Below are 23,465 nucleotides of genomic sequence, written 5' to 3'. Positions count from 1 at the left end.
CCACTTCAGCCTAAATACATTCTGTTTATGCAGTGCCATCTAGTGCTGGTAAAACTGTTGCTTCCTCATTTCTATTTAATCCAATGCAATTCTGGCCTTTTAGGCTCATACAACAAGTATTTTTCAAGGAGAATTTAATTTTTGAAAGAGAAGACAGTATTTTTACATAGACATACAGAACGCACCTGCCAAGCTCAGCCACTTCACTGTAGTGGGAGTCAAAGTTGTCTTTCCAGATTACCATGATCCCATCACTTCCAGGACCTAGGGGAAAAAAAGAAAAAGAGCAGGACAGTATGTCCAAGATTTATTATACATTGTTGTCATTGTAACCAATATGTTTGCAGAAGGAGAAATTTTAATTTCTTATCCTGTTACAGAATAGATTTCAGGAAGAATTTGCCTTAGTCAGACTAGGTCCTATCATCTTTCTTTCAAAGCTGTGTCCATATTGAAAAACAACTCAAGGCCTCATATTATCCATCCTCTTGCAGCTCAGAAAGAAAATTATATCTGTAATCAACTACTTCATTGATAGTTTTTAATGACTGCTACAGCAACAGAAGATAAGGAGTATTCTTTACTCTTTGCACAAGAGCTGAATACAATCAAATGGCAAGTCAGTTCAAGTCTGAAAGACTAAAAAATACTTTCAAAGCTTGAAGTTGAAACCTTACTTGGTGCTACAGACTTAGAGGTTTCATTTTACATTTATGGGCAGGGGAAATGAAGGGTAGAATGGTCCCAGAAAACTGGGGCCAGAACTTCTCCATAAAAGTAATGGTAGAGCTGAGTAGGACTAGCAAAATACAGCTGCCTGTCCTTTGGAGTCTAGTTGCAGAGTAACCACAACATACCAAATTCTAGCTTAGTTTTGATGAAAAAGTAAACACTTGCTTTTGGACAAGGTCAGTAAGACCAAAGACTGTGTCTGAAAGGCAGTAGTTTAGTCTACAAGACTTCCGTGACTCTTGATTCTGGTCAAATCAGTTTTAGGCTTCTGAACTGGTGTTGGAAGGACACTCCTTACACTAGGTCCTTAAAGCACACAGTTTCACACTGATTCTTACCCATCAGGAGCTTTTTACTCTCCTAACTAGAAAGTTTCCTTGGCTGAGATACTATGAGGGGAATCACCCCACCTTCTTAATCCCTATATGACACAGGGTGGCAGCAAGACAAACTGGATTACACACCAAAGCGGCCTGGCCAATGCAGCAGAACAAATTCTATAGTGGAACTAATTCAGGTACAGTGGATACTATATGTACAGGAATGAGTACCCTTGGTAAATTGAGGGAAACAGTAAAAAGAAAAGGCATCTTACATTATATCTCATAATCAACAATTCACCTGCCACTGTAAAAAAACAGTGACCAGGCAGTGTAACAGCTACCTTAAAAAGTAACTCTATTTTTCATGAAACATTAGTATAAAGATAAAAATTTAATTTTCTGACTCCTTTATATATTGTAGCACACTCATCTTAGGGCTTAACTACTGTCTGTCTTGGTCAGTGGGCAGGAAGTGCCTGGAATAATCACCACCTCAATATGTTGGCAGTAAGGCACTTACTGTGGCTGCCAATAGGCAGAGCTCGGAGTGGCAACACTGGATATAAACCCCCCAAAATTTCAGATGAGATTTGGAAGGGACTTAGCTTTCACAGTCTAGTTTAACATTCCAAAAAATGTCAAAATTCTTTGAAAAAAAAGGGAATAAAGAATGTATTTTGGAGAGGTTCAGGACAACTGTAAAAGTCCCCATATTACCTGGGACAGATGTACAAAGACAGAGAGCAGCACTTCATATCTTGTTTTCTTTTATATGAGTCAATTTGAGACAGACCCATTGCAGCTAAAATCTATGAATAAATTCTCACCAATGGATAAATATATGGGCCTCTCCATGGACTAAAGGACCCAGTTAGCATCAATTATTATGACCTGCATGTAAGAAAGCCTGCTATCCTTCTGTCTCTCTGTGCTTTCCCTGTTTCTAAAAATGGAGAATCTTGAACACTTAAGAATAACTGAATGTACAAACATGCACCAAAACTTATCATTATGTCATCAAACACATACAATAAAAATCTTTTTCTCCCTTTGCTGTCTGCCTCCAAAATAGAGGTATTTTTCGTCTTTGCAGGTCTCCTTTTTGTTCCCTCACAATCAGGTTGCCTCACTTCAGGTACTGAAATCATGCAACTTAACTGTAGATCAATGATGCAAAGACAAGAACTCATTATATGTTCTCCTAAACATTGTGGCTGTACAATTCTAGTAAAGGAGAATTTAAAATACAGAGTAATGCTACTCTAATCTGTACACTTCAGAAATTACATGTTAGCATAATAATATTCATTGAGACTAAACTAAGAATGCTGATGATAAAATATGATTTTATCAGTGTGTTTGAAGTAATACTGGCAAAGTAAATGCATGTGACAGTACTGTGTCAGTACATAATTTATGTATGAACCTCTAATCAGTTACATTCTAAAACTGCATCTATTCCTGCTAAATCAAGCAATATATCACAGGTAAAAAGGTTTGTTACGATATTGCTTTAACAAAGGGATGCCCAAGAGCTGAGCTTGTCTTTTTACTGTTCTATGGGTACCAGACACTTTGAATGTAACCAGATTTTTTAAAAAAAACAAAGAGACAGGCCTACCTAAAACTCGTAGACTGGCAGAAGATGAAACTGAACCCATATCGTTTGCAGCTATACATGTGTAGATACCATCGTCTTCTGCAGTAACGCCAATGATTTTCAGCGAAGCCTCTCCTAAGTCACTGGGAAACACAAGGGCATCTGTTAATTTTACATTAATTTTGCACACCTTAGGATATGAAAACTAGACAAAGTTAGATTGATACTGTTTATACTTATTCTCCAGCCCTTATCTCTCTCTGGACAAACATTACTAACCCTGTCCCTGCCATATCAGAAGTGTCTTCCAGAATGTGAGCACTTTGTGTTTATCAAGTACCTTGGAATGTCCTACAGATTATTAGAAAAACATCTTCACTGACACTCTGTCCCAGCATGCCCCAGGCTCCATTGTGTTTGAAAATTCAAGTGCTTTCCCTATTTCCTCCTTCTTCCTTTACCTTCTTCAAGTTATGAGAAGCTGTATCAAGACAAATGTCCATCATGGAACTTTCTGAAAGGTTTGTTTCCATCCCTAACTCCCAGCAAATATCAGCTGATCTATCATTTGTACTTTCAGAGCATTCACTCCTTGTAAGAGGGAGCTTCCTCTTCAACACAAAAGGCACACTTCACAACTTTGGAGACCTCAGAATCTGGGAGAATGAGGATGGGAGGAAACTAAAAAGGACTTAAGTTTTCCCTGTGCTTCAGGGCAGCAACAGCAATAAGCTATGTAAGACCACAGCAGAAAGATTCTGCAGACTCTTCCTTAATCTTTCTCACTATTCAACCAGACATTTTATTTGATGGTTTGTCTTTAAATGTCTACTTAAATCTTTCTCTGTGAAATTAATTTCTAGTACTCTTTTGACTATCTGCCACGGACATGAACAGCACGTAATTTAATTTGCAACAGTCTCTTATAAAGGTAATACTTGGCAAGTTCTCCCTACACTTTACACCTCTAGGCTCAAAACAACCCTAGCATTGTGTTATTTTTTTCCACAATAATGCATATTTTCAATATTTTCTATCATTCTTATTGCTTTCCTTTGGATTCATCTTAGTTGCTACAAGTCATTTTACTGACTGAACTAAAAAGTATTTCCCACAGTCTTCACCACACAGTTTCAGGAGAAAAAAAGAAGGTAAGTTTAAGGAACACAGGAAGATGACCACCTTCACCAGCTCAAAGAACATCACGACTATTTCTAAAAATCTGTCAGCCACCGACAACATGACTTATTGGATATAGTTCTGTAAGAGTAATGAGTAACAGTGAATTCAACCTAGCTAATCTAACTCTTACTCATCTCATAACAGCCCTGGATGCAGTAGCAGAGCCGCCACACTGCCTTTGTCACTCCACTAAAAATGAACAAACAAAAAAACTAATCAAAAAGCAGGAGCAGCAGGAAGTACAGAAAAACAGTATAACATGCCATCAAGTTTTCATAAAAGAGCTCTTCATTCTGAATTAAGAGCATAATTCATACCTAACATACTTCTTCACATTGAAGTTACTCAATAAACAAAATTTTCTGTATTTCAAAGAATGAAAGAATGCTTTTTCAGAAAAAATATTTTTTAACATGCAGTTTCCCATTCCAAAATAACGCAGTCTCTCTTACTTATCAGGTGTTTGAGTTACCAGTTATTCTGTAAAGTTCTATCATAGCAAAGCTAAAACCAGGCAAAAATGTTAATATCCATGTTTCAAAAATAAAGTGACATTGCCACCTCAGTAGGAACCAGAGGCTTTTCTTTGCAAATTACTGTACTGTGATCTGAAAGCTACTAAAGGAAATCAGGGACTGGCAGGATCTGTCACTGTCACAACATCTGGCATGTCACAACATACTGTTCTGTTTCAAGCACCAGGTCAGCGTGACAGAACAACAGCTGCTGCAATAGTTAATCAGAAATAACACATTAATTTTCTTTTGTTTTTAAAAAGCAAGTGAATATGACATTTTGACACCTCAGCCATACACAGAAGTTACACAACATTTCAGGAAAATCTTAGCTGTGAAATCTCCCTCTCTGTCTGAGGGCAATCCTATCTTCATGCCTCATAGCCAAAAGCTGCCCTGCACCAGGACAGATAGAAAATACAACTGTTTCAGCAGTTCCTGTTGAACATTGTACAAATTACTGTACCTGTATGAAATGCTGTGATGACCGTCATTGCTCAGTGTGTTATGATCAGGACCTTTCCAAGTAACTGAAGCCTTGGGGCGACCACAGACTTTACACCTAAGCACGATGGTCTCTCCTGTCTCACAAGTTACCTCACTCAATGGAATTATAAACTCTGGGGGAACTGGAAAAAGAAAATTAATGGCATTAGGTCAACTGAAGTAAATACATTTATTTTCTATTCCTTGTGCTCTTTCTTTTCTATTAGACAAAATGGTAGGGTACTTTACATTTCCAAGATGTATCCATCCCTCTACCGTTGCAGCAGATCCATGGTTAGGCCACTTGCTGAGGCTCTGCAGAGCTAGTGAATTTTCCTCTACATGAACTTGGACACAACACTGCTGCTATGCCACAGATAACTGTGAAGCCTACCATGGTGAACCAAACGCCCTGTTTATGGCAAGCTGAGGAAACTCTACCGGGTAATATTTAAGGATGTGCCCAGCTAGGCTATCTGTATATCCAGCTAAGTTTGCAAAAGGGAACACAGAACACTTCATCCACCGAGGTAGTGGTTTCCCTTTTCCATGGGTGAAACTCAGAAAGTTTGGTTCCGTGTATTACGCCAAAAATCCAGTTTGGCTCTGACCCCAAAGGGCCACTGTCTTTGTCCTGATTAGCCTCTGCACTGGAGAGGTCCTGAACGTTCCCTAAGGAGCAAGGTTAAAAATAAAGCAGTTCCAACTCCTGGCTTTTTTACTTTGCAAATTCAGCAAGGCCCAACTTCCATACAGTCTCCATACAGAACACATCATATGGTCCTTGTGTTTTATGTTGTTTTGGATTTGTGGAAAAAAAAAAAGTTCCTTGCGTCTTAAAAAAGAAATATGACGTTATTTCATTCTACCTTATCCAAAAAGAGACTGTGTACATTTTGATAAAATGTCCTCAGTTCCCAACATAACTCGTATCAAGCAAATGATGTTTTAATCAAATTATATTGACTGCAACTTTTAAAAAATTAAAGCAACTTACCATCATAAATGTAATTGGGGTTGAGAAGCTGAAAAGAAGAAATTAAAGAATTAATGTCCTGATAACCTTATAATAACTTAAAGAATGGTAGTAAACCAAGCACAGTGATAGGTCAAAGTTAGTTGTACCTACGAAATCCATGAAACATCTAAACATTATTCAATAATTTCTGCATTACTCTTTTTTTTTTTCTGCAGTATCCTTTTGTTGTATAATGCTAGCAGGTTCAAAGATTATACCTTCCTGTTTTCAGAAAGGTCCATTAAAACTTTTGTTGCCTTTGATTTCTTGCTGTGAAATTCTGACAGAAGCTACTTTTAAAGAAATCCAAATCCAACAACTTTCAGAAACTACTACATCTATGTAACGCTTACCTTTACAGAAACCTTGTTGGCAAGTCCTTCTCGGGATTTGCGGTAACCATTTTCTAGCTTGCCTTCCCTTTTGCCGTCTTTATCTTTTTTCTCAGATTTCTTCCTTAATCGGAGTGCTGTGTGCCAAGACGTTGATTTCCTGGACACAGAACATGAAATTTTTATCAATTTTTTTTCATGTTGTGTGCTATACTATCTATTTTCAAAGGTCATTGGAAAAGTATGTCAAAATGTTATTTCTATGTATTACAGTATAGTGAAATGAAATTAAGTATTACATAAGAGATGCCATCCTTGCCTAAAACTGTCAGCAAGCTAGTAATGTAGTCTGTATTTCAGTATTTCTTGAAATCATTGCTCAAATGGCAAACTTTCTATATGAAAATACAAACTGTCTATCAAACTGAGCAATGGTCGGTATGAAACCCATACCAAATACAGCCTACAGGAGCTTTATATAAAATTTCAGTGCTAAGAACTTTGATATAATTTCTTCCATTGCAGATTTGAGAGAGGTCGTCTGAGCACAACCAGTTATTTTCATTTTCTTTGTGGCTCAAAGTGGAGATCTAAGAACTCTGAAATCTTGTTTCACTTGAACAAACATCCCCTCCCTGTTTTCCTAGACAATGATGTCTAGACTGGTAACTCATTCTATTAAATAAACCATTGCTGCTCTTAGATCAGGCATTCTTTTCCCAGACGACTGGGCTATTAAACTTTTTAATAAAGAATATGTGCTTCTGGGATCTTTCTTACTAGCTTGTATTTTGAAGTTTGCTAAGCGACCTCTTAAGTACTCATTCTGCTTGTTGTTCATTTATTTCTCAATGATCACATCAACTTTTGGTTTAAAAGGTTCAAAGCCTTGCCTAAATTGGAAATTTTTCTTTCTCCTCCCCTTCTACACACACCCAGGCACTCACTTGATGGTTCCATCAGGGTTGTCAATGATGACTGCACTGGTATGCCCCAAGACATAGCCGGGAATCCAGCCCTCGGCTGCGGGGCACTGATCAGTGGCGGCTCTGAACACCAAAAACATGTTCTGTTGGTTGCTGGCTAGAATCTGCACGACCTCTCCTTGGTAGACATTTATCTCATCCTCCTTCACTGCCGTGTAATCGTGTGTCACCAGCATGGTGGAGATATTGCTACTGCTGCTACTTTCACTCTGCAAGTGTCAATCAGAAGCAGAGAGAAGGGGGGAAAAAAAGAGAATCAAGTTTAAAGTTCATGAAGAAGACTAGCTGTTCTTGGCCTGCTACATTACCTGCATAATCCACACAGTTTAAACTGTAGTCAAAGAAAAGAGCAACAATTCCTCTTTTAAAGCTGCCTGTGTCTATTTTTCTTGTGCATTAGTTTGATCTTTGAATACCTTCACATACCACTGCTGCATAAATTGATTCCCATTACTTTTACTCAAGATTATTTCCATTAACTAAGAATCAGTTTATACACAGATCTCAACTCATCTCCTTTTCAAGCCCAGACATTGAACCTCGCATCTTCATCAGGCAACAAAACTGTACAAGTATGTATAGTCTTAAAAGTGCAGTTTCAAAATCATAATCATTACCTCATAAACACTGGAAATTCCGACAACAAAAAATACATACAGTCTTTCCTATTTGTCAGATCTCAGACACCAGCCTTCTGCACACAAAACACAAGGTACAAAAGAACAAAACAGGCTTTTGACAGTGTGTCTCAAAACCACAAGGCTTATTTCTGGTTGAATCTGTATGATCAGGTTTATTCCTTAAAATGCAGAGGATGAGGTAAATTACTGAAATAAGTAATGATTAATTTCTTGGTCAAAACAGGCCCACTATACTATCAGAATCACTTCTAATTGATTAGTGACTATGATAGCTGAGTGTTGTTGGCTGTTTATCATACACTTTCAACTACTGTTCATGATCCTCACTAAGCATTTGTAGAAAGCTAATTACGGTGGATCAGTTGTAATCATAGTACTTTCAAAACAAAAATCCTTGTCCTGACCATAAATTCACTAGAAATTATTATTTTTTAAAACTAAGACTTATTTTGTCCATTTGCATGTATTCAGTATATGAGGTTTAATAAACGGAAGTGTGAAATCTGTTACAAGATTACAAAACCTTCTCCCTGGATAAGTTATTTCCTTCTTGAAACAAATTAAAACCAAACTGGATGGCCTGTTAATGATGTGACATGAAGTGTGTATGTGTGTGTGCGCCTGTCTTTTGTCTCTGTTATTATTTCAAATTGTTTCAGGTCACTCACTACCAGTGAGGGCTCACTATTGCTCAGTAGTAGCTGAGCTGAAGAAGGAAATTAGTACTCAGGTGTAGCTGGAGACTCCTGTTGCCTATATAGCATAACCACATGTTAGCACCGCATATGCGCTAGTATAAAGCTTGGTACACAGGATTAAAAGAGTGCAATCTTTTTTCTCAAAACTGTGAAATATTTCTCCCCTCAGTGTTGAGGAGATGCAGCAGGTGTCAGTGGACAGCGTGGTACACTGGAAGCCCTGAAAACCACATTCTCTTCTAATCTGCTAATGTCCTTGAACAAGTCACTCCACCTCTCTGTGCCTGTGCTTCCCTATGAGTACTCTGGCTGAGAAACCAAGACATTTGGAAAGGAACAGTTTCAGATTACTCATTCATAGCACATTCAGCACACTGAGGCTTGGGTTTCCAGTGACTGTACATTTTATTCTAGCTGGACTGTTACATTCAACTGGGTGATCCAAGCCTTTTTTTTTTTTGCCTTATTAGGATGATGAAGCAAATGCTACTTCAGAGAGAAAGATCTTTTCATGGATTGTACCTCTACTAAAGGATATTTACATTAATTTCAGATGCTCTATTTCCAGCAGGAGAATTCGTTTTTTCTAGTTTAGAGGACTGCCTGCATGCCCTTTTGTATTTGCAAGCCCCTTCCATGATTTAGGCAAACTGGGCATAGCCAAACCAAACAAAGTAATTTAATTTTCAGTCATTATTTAAATTAAGATTACAACTTGCTACATTCTCTTACCTAGATGAAAAACAACTCTATTCAGAAAAAAGCTGCTTTTGTTAACTCCTCTTGTTACGCTTACAGGGGGAGATGAAGGGAAGAAGCAATCTCAACCTAAGCACCAAACCTTGTCCCACACACTATTCTTGAACATACTGCTTCTTAGCATGCAGCAGAATTTGTGTAACTGAAAGACTGGCCTTTCTGTAACACAGTATTCCTTTTTAACATTTAAGTCTTGAAGGATCATATTAAACCCTGAATATTTCTTATTTTCAACAGGGACAGTTAAATTTGTTAAATAAACAAGTGTCTCGTAACTACTAAGTGACAAATGTTCTTGAGAATGTGTTTATACCAAGCGTTCATTCTCACCACAGAAAGGTAGCCTTCTTTTCTGCCTTGCAAGGAAATAATTATTCTTGCACAGTTAATGTTTTTCTGCTTCAAGTTCTGCTTGCCATCACTGACCTCAACTATGGGATTAGAGAGGGAGCTACAAATAAAATATAAAAAATTTCTCCCATATTCCTCAATTAGCAAAACCTATTCCTTTTTCTTCTTCTTAGAAGTAACTTTCCAAAAGTAAACAACCATAACCATATGAACATGTAAATATACACACACAAGTGGTTAAATCAAAATAAACCTTCACAACCCATTTTCTCTAGCTTGTTCAGTGTGGTGTGAAATCTTGCTGATTGGTCTATAAATGAGGTTATAAATGAGGACTGATGGCCCATCTCAATTACCAAACTAAAAGACAGTTGTGAAGCAGAAGGCATGCATTCCATGATTACCTCTCACAGTAAGATAAAAACAACCAATGTTGTCTTTGCTGAGATAGAACCAAAATCCAAATGTTTTGCAAACTCAGTGCCATCCCATCTTTCCCTCTCTCTTTTTTTTAATGGAACAACCTGAATTAATATTAGGCAAGTCTTCTCTGCATATAAAAGGTACCACCATCTTGATTCATATACTATGCAGTAAGTGTGAAATACTCAAATTACCCCAGACATTATATTACATTACATCACATCACATTTTGCTAGACAGAAAATAAACACAAGACAGAGCTAAACAAAAAAAAAAGCTGAAGGAAGATTGGGATAAAAATACAAAACATGCAAAGCATAATTTTTTTCTTCTGAAGCTATTATAAAAGTAAGTATAAGAACTGGGAAGTCAAGAAAGCATTGTATGTTAAACAGTTCTATAAAGATAAGCATGCATTTAAAAAAGGTCCAGCAAATTAGGTCATTTGCAAAATTGGTATTGCATACTATTTGTGAGAGAGTGGAAAAACAAACATTCATGAACACAACGCTTAGTGAGAGAAAAATCAAACGTGATTTTAAAAAGAAAGGCACCATAACCTGCCTACCACATCCATGGCAAGAGCCTCCACATTTTTGCTTTATATTTGCACATGCCCCTGTAATTGCTGTGTTGCATTCCTGGTGGATGTTATTAAAGGTAACGTAGATTCTGTTGATACCCCAGATTTCCACACAAACACACCAAGTGCATACTAAGAGGCTGAATCTCCAGATACCCTAAACCAGTTCTTCTTACAAAGGAAAAAAGGCAAGTGGAGCGGGTATTTGTTTTGATTGTAGTAGAAGGAAGATTATTTTAGCTAGGTTTTGTTGCCCTATTTTGAGCGGATCGCAGAAAGCTTCCTTGATCAAACATAGGATTTAAAAAGAGAATTTTGTACAACCACTAAGGCTGAAAGGAGAGGGGGAAAATACATTAATAAAAAAATAAAAATCAAGTAGCCCAGGGACCGTAGATGTCTCCACGACAATGGTGGCGAATTTGCGCGTGAAAGGGAAAAAAGCCCCAAGGCAATCTGCCAAAATCTTGAAGTCAGGTTTAAGTGCTGGCGCAATGCATATCCCAAGGTGCTCTGGCTGCCACGCTTCAGCATGTTAATTATGTGCCTTCAAATTAGAGACGAAAAAAGCAAGGACAGCGAGTTAGTAGTTATCAGCTTAGTGACCTATGTTTTCAGCAGAGCCAGAAATTGCATCTAATGTTAGCAGTTGCTTTTGTGTCTGTATACATAGCTATGTTCGTATGTATACATACACAGAGAGGTAGACACTCTTGTTCTTTTTAATGTGCAGAAGATATTTGAACAGTTGATAATTTCAGAGCAGTACAGCACTGGAGAGCCAGAAGTTAGTACGGAGAAATGGCAATGCACAGACAGGGAGCATGGGAAGGTTTTAGAAGAGCTCGCAGGACAGAGGTGCTCCGCTCTTACCCCATTACTCTGGGTGGAGTGAACTGACTGCTCGCTGGTCGAGGAGCATGTGCTCATGCGGTCTGTGTCCTTGCTGTGTGAAGAGTGGCGGTGGACCTGCCGCTGGAGGGAGTCATTGTCCCCAGGGAAAGTGAAGGAGCCAGGGCGGCTGGCAGGGGATGCTGGGATGGAGCTCCAAAAGGAGCCCTTCTGCAGGGGGCTGCTGGGTGGAAAGGTTTCCTTGCCAAAGGGAGAAGGGAAAGTCGTGGAGAGAGGAGAGTTCATTGGTGAGATGGCCCCTGGCCTTGGCTTCCCAAGCGTCAGTGATCCTATGCTGTTTCTTGTTCGACTGTCCTCTGAGCTTCCACGGGAGTCCTTCTGGGCTCCATCAGCTGAGCCAGAAATATTTCCTGCTGTCTTCCTGGGACTTTCAATAACTTTCATCTTGGGAATCTGTTCAGCTTCTCTCTGAGGACCATCCGGCTCTGCATTGGGAGGGTGCCTGTCTGGCTGGCTCAGGCCAATTTCTAAGGAGGTGTTGTAGTGTGGCAGGGAGTGATTGTGAATGGACATACCTGACATCTTGTCTGCCTCTGCTTGGGCCGAGGCTGCAGAGGAGACCAGGACTGGGGAATGGTGTCTGACAGGCTGGGGGATCCGGGATGGCCGGCTACGGCTGGAGCTGGGGATGCCACTACAGCTGCTGGGGCCGCTGCTGTTACCACTGCTGCTCCCGCTGCCGCCTCCACCACTGCTGTGGTTCCTCTGGTACTCGATTGGGGACGTCAAGGCTGCAATGGGGGCAGGAGGGGAGGCGTTCGGGGAGAGAGAGGGCAGGAAAGGGAACAGGAACAGTTTAAAACAGACATGTTTACTGGCAAAACCGGGAGTGCTGTTCAAATAAATTTCCATAACAATGCTCGTCAAGTCACTTTTCTATATCTCACCTTCACGACCTGCTACATTAGCCTATATTAACAATTAAGAATCTGAAAATAGGAAGAAATGTTTTCCTCTAGGATCACATTGTTAGTCAGCAGCCAAGCTGGGAAAAAACCAGGTGTGACTCCAAATTCTCTTTATTATAACTCCTTAAAAAATCTATATTGGGGCAACAACTGATAGATATAAAAATACAGCAAGAACCTTCTAGTGTCACAACAGACACTACCACTTTCTACTTTTCTCCTGCAGAATCTGTATGTTGCCACAATAAGATGTGACAACAATAGCCACCAAAATAACACAAGCAAAACATATTCTGAATAGATGCTTAAAGTTCCACTTGGGTTTAGCCTTTAAAGGCTTGCTTTGCTTAAAAGGGTTACACAAGCTCTCCACCTCAACGGATGGTGACAATCTTGATTCACTCCTACAAAACATTTGGAAAATTTCACCAAGAGAACACCATGTAAATTCAGACTACCACTCTTATAATAAATGCTAGCATCTGTTCTGAACCAGAAATGTGGCACATATCCCCCAACTGTTCTGTATTAGCTCAGGAAAAAGAAAACTTAGAAAACATTTCCAGTCCAAGAAACAACAGATGAAAGAATCAAGTAATTCAATTATGAACTTTCAGTGAAAGGAAATAATTTACCATTTAAAAAGTTGCGCTGGTTTTCCAAAATTTGGTTAATTTCATGGATCCATAACTGGCGGACTCCTGGACTGGCAGAATGCAAAATAAAGGTTTCCGTGACATCGCCCGTCCTTGATGTTAGTGCAAATTTACATGGATCGCTGTCCACATTTTCCTCCAGGGAAAGGCAACTCACCTTCATGAAAAAAAAATAATTTATTTGTGCATTTTATATGAAACATACCTCTAAAAATCTCTTACTTAGGAGCTTAGAGTCAGATCTTCAAATGATAACTGTTCTTTCCTTCAGTAAAGTAATATCATGAAATGAAGGATTACAGTAAACTGAGGATTAGTGTACAGTTTACTGATACACTTGCCTGAACAATCTCCAGCTAGTCAGCATGGCCCAATGTTCTCCATCATCCCTCACTTTCCTTTCATGTTAGTTAAAATGCTAAGCCAGCCAGGGAGCTCTACCACTGGCCCACACCAAAGGCTTCAGCTGCAGATACGGCAATTCCTTGGACCAGGCTGTTCAGCCAGCGCTATAAACAGGAGACTCAGCTGGCAGACAAAGCACCAAGGTGAATTAGGGGAAGCAGGGTCCACCCAAAACACTTCATGAGGAGGGCTGCTGGGCACTAATATTATCAAGTTTTTTTGACAGGCTTGAAGTGGGGGAAAACGCTTTTTCTTTGAGGGAGAGCTGACACATCTAAGAAGGTGGCACTACTTACAAATATCTACATATATGAATATCAGAAAGAATACATAAGAAGTTATTAAATCTATTTGCAATTACTTTGCTATGTGTTGTACACATAGCACAGAGCTTAAAACTAAATTCTTTGTGAACGCTTGTCCAGCTTTGTGCAAGAACACCTGTTTTCATATGCTTCATGTAGGTAGCATCAGATCCGAAGATTTCCATTTATCATCAGAGTGAGAATAGATTTGGTATTTCAGGAAATAACTAACACCTCACTGTGCTCTATGATTGCACATCTAGATGTCACTAGTGACTCCGCACAGAATGAGAAACTGTTACCTTAGCAGAGTTTGTGCAGGGGACACAAAGACTCACACACAACAGTTACCTTGATACTGTTTTTAAACAAGAATCCGGGCATGGAGAAACCTTTCTTTTTATCTAGCAGCTCACTGAAAATGACAATCTGCTCAAAGAGGAAGACCCGTCTCTCCTTGCAGCGTGGCAAAAGTCCCGCATCCTGGTCTGTAACCAAGAATGTGTCCTGGAGCAGGAGCTTACCCTGGGCTACAATTTTACCCTAAATACAGAGGGAAGCAGAAACACATTTAGTGCAGTTCTTCATTTCTTTCCCCAATCAATCTTTTTGAGCAAATACTCATGCCAAATAGCTTTCTATATTTCCCAACTTCCAAATGTCACTGACCATTATATATTCATTGCTGCTCCTATACACAAGACATTCTTGTGCCCTTTCTCAAAAAAGCAAACATCATGAAGATAAAAAAACTCAACCAAACAAACCCCCAAAAAATCCACTCCCACCCTTTTCAATTCATACTCCACTTTGAGGCTTGGAACATTAAGGCTTTCATTTCTCTATTCTCAATAACTCTAACAGTTACTTATATATTCTTCCAGTGCCTTCCAGGGTGCTAAACAGGGGAAGAATTCAAGTTCATACCTGCATCACAGAATATAAAAGGCTTTGCAAGCAGAACTTGTGACTGTGGTCTGAAATGATACATACTGCTTCAACAGCCAATTTCCAGCTCTTCTAGGCTTAGCAAAACAAGGAGAAAGATTACGGTTGCCGCACATACATTACTGAGGTCACTTAGTGACTCCTCCTTTGTCTACACTACTGAAATCAGGGCTACTCACCTGCTGATAACTGATTACTTCACTGTTTTGCAAGCCTTTAGTCAACAAGGGAACTGCAATAACACCTGCACTTTCCAGATTTTGCAGAAGGACTTACCTAGTGTGACTGACATGGCATATAAAGTTTCCCTGGAAAAAGTCCTTGGCAGGGCTAAGACTTGATTTTTCATTCACTGCTTTTTGCACCAGTTAACCAGATAACAAGGTAGCACTCCACTTCATTTTCTCCCCACAACATTAATGGTTAATTTCTAGAGAACCTGACAAAATCTCTAAGCAAAACTCCAGCCAACTTACATCAAATCCTTGCAGGCGGCCAACATTCATCATGTCATTACACCGTTTTGGTACTATACACATGACCTCTACAGCTTTCTGTTCAAGACAAATAAAAAGTTAAAGCTTTATTTTCCAAATGAGTTAGCAGCACAACATTTTGTTTAATTTGATATGGTTGCTTTAGAACAGAAATGCAATAAGTAAACACTTGAAATCACATTCTCAGGGCGATCAGAAAAGAAAAGTAACTCTGCCAAAACAAGAGAAGTTCAGAGTTAAGAGGATTCATGTCACTAAGAGAAAATGTTTCAAATACCTCTAGTTCTGTTGTGTCAAGATTAGCTTTTTTAGAATATTTGAGGAAGTCCTGAAAAAGAAAAAAACTGAATTTACTATCCTCTGTCAGAATATGACAAACTGCAGAAAACACGCAGAAAAATTTTATTTTTAATGTTTTTGTTTAAGATTTATTCACCATTTGGACTTAGCTCATACAAGAACTGTGTTACACAGAGTTGCTCTTCAGTAAACACTTATGTGACATTAAAATGGTTGCAGGTGTAGATGGAGAAGCTGGGATCAGTCCCAACAACTCATATCACTTTTGCATCTGAAAAGAGTTGAGAGTTCTTTCTCCTGTTCATATGACACTGATTAAAATTCTAAATATTTCCATGTCTAAACATTTGGTCTCTTAAAAGAAGCAGCAAATTTCTGCCAAAGCCATTTACTGCTATTTTTATATCTGAATATTCTCAGAAAATAATCATTTGGTATTGCTTACAAATCTGAGTTCTGCTTGGGATAAGGGTGGAAAAATATCAGCAATAATTAAAAAAGAAAACATAGCTATTAATACATCCATAACATATCTGTTAACACATCTCATTCATCTCTACATCACTTTACCTTTAGTAACAGCTGGTATTTCATAATTCTCTGCACAGGTTTTATTAGCAAGTCTGTGAGCTGAAGTCTGTGGCCCAGGCGTTGCTTTAGATCCTGAGAGTTGTAAAACAAACATTTTTGTTTGTTCAGTAATAAAGAACTTTGTTCTTGAGTTAAAAACACAATATTCATATCAGTATATATAGAGAGATATACACATATATCAGTATTAGTGGCAATCATACCAGAAATTGGCAAAAGTCAGAGCAGAATCTAATCTTCAGTTAGCAAAAGCTGGAGTCCTTCCCTTATTTGTATCACCTTTGTTTTCAAAGTATTCCCCTCTGCAAGCATCTTTCATCTCTTTTGTTTTGACAAGACTGCATAGTGAAATGTAATTTTTCAGTCACAGGTTGTATATAACCTATTTTCAACAGTGATCTCTGCTCATCCGAAATTGCCATATCATATAATATGCACTGCTAACTGCCTGGCCTACGGCTAGTAAGGACAAGACTCTACTGATTAATTAATATCTTATACCTAAACTTTGGTTTTCATCTCTAGGAGTCTGTATCAGATTTGAGGAATCAGAACAGAAATGGCAAGAAATTATAATTTAAAACAGTAATAATAATATCTGCTGCATTTGTTTGGTTGGTTGGTTTTTGGTTTGATCAACAGATCAGATAATGCTTATGATTTGCACACACCCTTCACCTGGTACATCCTCTCTCAGGAACTTACCTCAAAAAATGTATCAATGTATTCTGAGACAATGTGCTCAGACTTTGGTTTGTTTTGGCAGTAAACTATGTACATGTGCAACCTTCTCTCCTGGAGGAACAAAGACACAGAATGATACATCATTATCAAGAAAAACATGCCAGATTGAAATGGAGTATTATTTTAAGAAGTACAGCTGTTCAAAAGTATGAACTTAAAAAACTTTGAGGAAAAGCAGCTACATATGCAGAAATTACAGATCTGAAAACAGATTTATTTGAGAATATCATTACGATTTTAAAAAGGCAACACAAGTGAAAAAAATTCCCGCAGTTATAAATACTCCTGAACAACAGGTGTTCAAGGGTGATAGCTCAGCAGGGCCCACAATAAAGTTAAGTATGAAAATGGGTATCTTTTTCCTTTAGCAAGAGCAATGGGAGGTTGGACCAGATGACACCACAATGGTCCCTTCCAACTTAACCATTCTGTGATTCTGTAATGCATGTAGCCTCTGAAATCTAATATTTTTTAAATTTTATTTTAATAATCTGATTATTATTCTAATTTTTTAGAATAATGACCTCCTCCTGTTTAGATGTACAGAATAGTTAGGAGAAACCTCTTGAGTACTCTGTTTAGTACTGTCTGTCCTACTGGAGTTTGAGTGTGGATGTAGATGATGAAGCCTGGAAATGACAGCGCTAGTATTTTTTAACTCTGATGCTTTATTTTGTGAAAGTGCTTTTAACAACAAAGCAACAAAGAACAAGGGAGAGAGAATAACTTCAAGATTCATTCCTGGTTGCTGATCTTGCTGGTCAAGAAGCACAGACATACCCTATGTGTCACCTACTCCAAACTCTTTCCTATCACTTTGCTAGCATTGGTTTGCCGTTAGAGGCTTTGCTGCCCAGAGTACTGACCAGTGAAGAGAAATGGTAAGGAAAAAAATGAAGAAATAAGATGGAGATTGAAAAGGACACAGGACATAGATTAAGAGCAGGAACTGAATCGCTGTGTTCTAGCTGATAGTCAGGGCTTTTCTAGAGGATGCTGTAATAGTATCACAGTTTGCCTTTCCATCTGAAGTGATAAAGGTGCCTTTCAAAGACAACTCAACAAATAATACCAGGAGAAAGTAAAACAGCAATCAGAAAGAGGGAGAATTACTTCCTACAGGTTTTGCATTTTGCCAGCAACAACATTCTCAGAAGGGGGGAAAGGATACAGAACTAGACTGCACTGAAACTGGAAGGGAGAATGAATCTCTTTACTATTTTTATATATTATGTTCTGTGATACTGCATGGATACCTGGGATCAGAAGGCAGGTGTCATATGAAATGACAATTCCCTTGCACCGAAGTGGAACTGAACTGAGAAATGGGGTGCTCATTCATGTTTACTCCCCACACAGAGATGTCAGGGACAAAAACTACAGCACTTTATTTATAAGCTCTTAAAAACTCTCTCTCCATCTCTTACAGTGACAAATATTGTACAGCACTTCCACTGTGTTGTACTTAGTAATCAAACATGTTGGGCAGTAGCAGCAATAGAGTTTGCCAAGGAAGACGTTCGCACTTACATGCTTAACAAACAGGGATCCTAGCTTTTCCGGATCTTCAAGGCACTTTTCCAACTCTCCTAAAAAGAAGCTGAACATAAACAGAATAAGTACTTTTGTTGTTTTTGGGGTTTTTTTCCTGATAGCACACATTATACCAACAGGTATATATATATGTATCTATATATATCTATATCTATATCCAGCAACTTTGCAAGGGAAGTGGTCTTACTGCAAGGCAAGACACTTTGTGTCCCATAACAGCAGTTTTGGATATTAAGGTATGTCCAAAATGACAATGTTAACAGTGTAATATTTTAATGTAATTTTTTCAGTGGAAAACCCCTTAGTGTTCACTAATAAAATTATTTCATTTAATATATATTGATTCAAAGCTTTCTCCTTCCTAGTCTGAATGCCTGAGGTGCTAATATTGCTATGCTAACCCCTAGTAAGTTCTTTAGACTGCATTCTTAGAGAGAAAACAAAGCTTCAAACAATGGAGATACTTCTTGTACTTAATACTATCCACACTAGAGATTCTCAGGTGAAGCACTTGCTATATATATATATATATATATGCATCTTTGTTTATAGATCTTTACACGAAGCTGAATTTACAGTATCTACAACTCAAAGCAGAAGACCAACTGTTTTTACCTTGTATCTGAATATTTGAGGAAATAAAATAATGTCTTGAAGTCGGTCTAATATTTTTTAGGTAGAACAGTTCAGCAGATAGTTTTCAAGTTAATACGTACTCTCTGTGCCAGTCATAAATCTGGTGAATGTTTCCAAATACAATCTTGTCTTTGCCTTTCATATCATCAGGTACGCCATCTTCCTTCATAAGTGCCATATAACCCTGCAACAATCCAAGTAAATTCACTGTGAACATTCTTACTTTTAAAAAAGTGAGCTTTCTTTTAATCTCCCTTTTGCCAGAAGCTGTCCAAATTGCCCATGGAACAGCTTGCTTGGGACACAAAACCAAAGCAAAAACCTGCTCTATAACATAGTATGAAGTTGAGCACAGACACAAAGTATCACAAATTGACTTGGGGCTGTCTACACAACACTGCCCAGTGCTAGAAAAATGAATTCACTCCAGCTAATTTAGCCTGTGTGAACAGAACCAAAGCATGAAGGAAACTTCCACAATCCTTCTTCTTACTGTCTGAAGCAGTTGCAATGCTTTGCCAAGTAGGGCTGCTACTGAGTACATGTCAGAGCTGCTGAACTGGCTTCTGTAGTGCTTTGCTCAATGTTTCTTATTTCAGTCATCCACACTAACCCTACACCAAAACATGCTGAGGAAGAAAGCATCTGTACTGCCTATGGGACTGCACTGCATGAACTACTACTTGCAGTATGAACAAACCAAACACAAAGAAGCTGAACATCAATTCTGTTAGCAAGCATTCTGGCTGCAGTAATATTCCTTTTACATTTTCCCCTAGTCTCAGCCTATTTTTGGTATCTACATCATGTCACCGAGCAATTCTATCATATAGTTAGAGCTGGGAGTATTTTAAATTTTGTAATATTCATGCAACTCTATTTCTTTTTTTTTATATATATATACTTCTATTCCTAAGTAGCCAGGTCTGGTTTTGGTTTGCCAAGTTTATGTTTTGATGTCTAGCATTTTCACCAGAAATTATTTTGTTAGTTACAAAAATACAGCTATTCACAGCCTTCTAATGCACCCTTTAAATACTGTAAAAACACTTCTCACAATGCCAGTCTTTCTTTCCTTCCTTCCCTTTAAAACAGAGTTTAAGAATTGAACATTCTTAGGCAGAAATTCACTGTCATGCTCATTCTATTCTTCCAAATGCATCTTGTTGGTAGTTGAAGACTGAAGAGAGATGTGTGATGTTATCTCATTTTACAGTAGGGGAAGCTAGGAAGTCTAAGAGAAGTCTAGCAGTAGAAGAGGAAGGTGGACTTTCAAATCCTGTATGCTGAAGTACAATTTTTTTTTTAAATTTGGTTGTGCCAAAAAGCATCTAGCCTAAGATAACATTAGGCCAGAGGTAGTGATCTTAAAAAAAAAGACACAGAACTACACTCTTTAGAACAACAACAAGGTGGACACAATAAGAGGAACCAAAAAGGGACTAAGATATAATGCAGCATTTCTAATACATTAAAAGCCTGCAGGAGGGAAAACTCAGAATGCAAACTCCCAAATTTTCAGTTTCTTCATGTGTTTTGTTTTGAAAAACATTGTGAGGTTCAAGCTGCACAGCTGGTTAGTATCACATTTAAAAAAAAAGAAGAAATCAGGAGAAAGAAAAACATCGTACCTCAACTACGTAGCCCAGATCTCGCACATAATCTCGTTCTGTCTCCACTAATTCCTGTAAGACATAGCTACAGGGGAAGGAAAATGGTGAACACATACTAAAAAATGAAACACATTCGTCAAGAGGATTAATGGCATACAACTTCTTAGACATTTGCAGTCACATGTGTTTGATAGGTAGAAGTGAAATGGAAGAATTATTGTACGTTGGTTCTAAGTAACATACTACTTTGACTTTGAAACTGGACAAGGCTTGCTTCTGTTTATCTAAAGTCAGATGTTTTCTTAAACATGACATTAAAATTAAACATTTAACTATTGTTTAAAATAAAATGCTATTACGTCTCTGGTCTGGAGACTCTTAACTATATGAACTGTTATTTCTACACACAGGTTTAAAAAATTTTGAAACTAGACATGTTTTTGTTCTACCATGGTAACAGTTTACTACTACATAAAGAAATAAAGTGTGGGGTGATGCAGAACAAGGGGAATGACCATTTTTGTGAAGCCTAATAGTCTTTTGGACATTTAAAGGTCAGCATCTTCCTGAATAAATAAGAGTGACACATGACAGAAGTCAAACACAGGTATGACTAAGATTAAAAATCACAGGAAATTGAAACTGCAACGAATGTCTGAGAAACATAACAACATGCTTGACACCTAATACAAGTCTCCTCCCTTTCAGACTAACAGCTTCTGCTGCCAGTTCAAAATGGGTATTGTAAAAAAAAATAAATAAAGAAAATTGTAAAAAAACTGAGTAAAAATGTGGTCTTACTGTCGTCTTTTTAAGGAGCTGGATTTCCTTTCTTCCATCTCATCAATGGGTGACGAGGAAGATAGAAGGGAGTTATCTGAAGGGTTAAAGGATGGACTGCTGCTGTCACCTTGATCTACCAACAAGGAACTTGGACGGTCCTCCAGAGCCTGAGAAGGTATTCAAGAAAGTCAGCAACAATGATTTATTTCTCCTTTATTCACAAGACACATTACATGCAGCTGTATAAAGGAATCTATGGGAGATCAATTACTGTTATGTATCTTGGCAAAGCAGATTTCAAGCCTCCAGGAAACCAGCCAGCACTGTGGGTTTTCCAAGATAACAGCCCTATAGAAGCACATTTGGGATATGACAGTCTTTCCTTCACAGGAAAGAAAGGGGTTGAGTTGGTTTAAGCAGCAATGGTTAAAAGTCAGACTAACCTGCTCAGGATGTAAGTATTTTTATGGGGAAAGCTACACAGATGTGCGCTCATTGCCAAGGATTAAATTATATTTGTCACATTTGAGTTCTGGCATATACAAGTTACTTCCAATAATAAATAAAACATCTTTAAAGGAGATTTTTTCAATGTTACATTTTTTTAACACAACAAAGTAGCATTCTTTTTAAGACATTTTGTTTATCTTATTAATTCGCCAAAATAGTGACTCAGTAAAGAAAATAATGACTTCTACACCATCAGTGTTGCTTTTGAGCTTCATGACAGTTCACATCTTAGGAAAGAGTCCCTGTATCCCGTGCCAAATATACTGTCTCCTTTGCATGGACCTCACAGGCTTCTGTTTGTACAAAAGATGGAGAAGCAATGGGAGAAATAATACGAACATATTCTATGAAGTATTTATTAAATTTTTTTAATTCAGGCCCATAATCTTGGATCAAGCTACAGTTAAATATCACATTTTCCTTGCATGTGATACAGCCTTTAATGCAAGACACATTTACTTCACCAGGGTGGGGTTCAGCTGTAATCTTTTTTCTTTTCCCACAAAAAGTAAAAAAACCAATAATGATATGACTGGGCCAAAAACCAGGGGAAGTTGACCCTTGGCTAAAATTGTGAAATGAGAACATCTCCACCAGGGACTATATGCATGGATCATTAGGTTATATACACTGCTGGGCAGCCTGCAAGACACACGGACTACCAAACTTTCCATTTATAAAAGACTGTGTTGAATTTTCTCATAGATTACTTCCTATTCACCGTTCTGGTGCAAGAGAAGTAAAAAGCACAACAGTGTGTGGACAAAATGACCTGTACATTACCCCAGAAAGTGATTTTTGAAATGGGCAGCAAGTTTTAAAAGTCAGTGGAAAGAATGTAGCTTTTCTTTGAATAGCAAGTTGGGACTTGAAGACACAACTTCCTTAGACACGTGCATCTGCTAGTCAGCCTCACCATTTTACTTTTGACGAGCTCTTCAATCGCACTGACTAGTTCTGCAGCACTGGGTGTCTCGGAGCTGGTCGGCCGCACCAATAATCGAGATGATGTCTGTGCAATGACACAAAGGAAGGAAAATTCCAGAGTTAGCCTGGTACTTGCTCAAGGATCAAGAGACCTCCTTCACTTCTCTGTCAGACAAAGGTACCTGACAGTAACTGTCAGTGTAATATAACACTAAGATCATCCCTTCCAACAAGTAAACCCCGTAGAAGGTAAATGCTGCAACAAAAATCCCTGTTCCTACATGCAATAAAAGTCAAAGAAGTATCTTTCCTTTTGCTGACGATAATTCCTGGTAAATAGCTATAAAAACTGCCTGAGCTGACCCAACAGTTCGTTACCCTATTTTACTGCTGCTTAAACAAAGCAACAACTGCAGAATGGTAAGAGAAACCAAGAAGACTTGGAATAAATGAGAAAGCATTACTACATTAAGAAAAAAACACACCAGTAACTCGGGGGCATTTACTTTTCTAAAGGAGCTGGGGTATACTGCCCAGATTCAGATGG

The 23,465-nt window shown here is 38.3% G+C and overlaps 1 protein-coding gene across 2 annotated transcripts in view; it reads right to left on the bottom strand.

The window, feature by feature from the left end:
- The window catches only part of TRIO (trio Rho guanine nucleotide exchange factor), a 253,664-nt gene that overhangs the window by 5,638 nt on the left and 224,561 nt on the right, over window positions 1-23,465 (bottom strand). Inside the window, exons 37-54 of one of the 2 annotated variants that reach the window (XM_027681616.1) lie at window positions 22,908-23,003; window positions 21,500-21,648; window positions 20,717-20,783; window positions 19,166-19,269; window positions 18,426-18,495; window positions 16,857-16,946; window positions 16,131-16,223; window positions 15,538-15,588; window positions 15,240-15,317; window positions 14,167-14,358; window positions 13,085-13,262; window positions 11,503-12,272; window positions 7,136-7,383; window positions 6,210-6,348; window positions 5,836-5,863; window positions 4,819-4,981; window positions 2,677-2,798; window positions 186-264 (exon numbers count right to left, since the gene is read on the bottom strand). In XM_027681616.1, coding sequence (XP_027537417.1) covers window positions 186-264; window positions 2,677-2,798; window positions 4,819-4,981; window positions 5,836-5,863; window positions 6,210-6,348; window positions 7,136-7,383; window positions 11,503-12,272; window positions 13,085-13,262; window positions 14,167-14,358; window positions 15,240-15,317; window positions 15,538-15,588; window positions 16,131-16,223; window positions 16,857-16,946; window positions 18,426-18,495; window positions 19,166-19,269; window positions 20,717-20,783; window positions 21,500-21,648; window positions 22,908-23,003 — 2,717 coding nt within the window. Of the gene's footprint in view, window positions 1-185; window positions 265-2,676; window positions 2,799-4,818; window positions 4,982-5,835; window positions 5,864-6,209; window positions 6,349-7,135; window positions 7,384-11,502; window positions 12,273-13,084; window positions 13,263-14,166; window positions 14,359-15,239; window positions 15,318-15,537; window positions 15,589-16,130; window positions 16,224-16,856; window positions 16,947-18,425; window positions 18,496-19,165; window positions 19,270-20,716; window positions 20,784-21,499; window positions 21,649-22,907; window positions 23,004-23,465 lie in introns of those variants that run through there. The other variant, XM_027681624.1, reaches the window with a different exon arrangement.

This window comes from Neopelma chrysocephalum, unplaced genomic scaffold (assembly GCF_003984885.1).
Source record: "Neopelma chrysocephalum unplaced genomic scaffold, ASM398488v2 Primary Assembly neopelma1_22b, whole genome shotgun sequence".
Lineage (NCBI taxonomy): Eukaryota > Metazoa > Chordata > Aves > Passeriformes > Pipridae > Neopelma > Neopelma chrysocephalum.
This window is presented reverse-complemented; position numbering and strand designations above follow the sequence as displayed.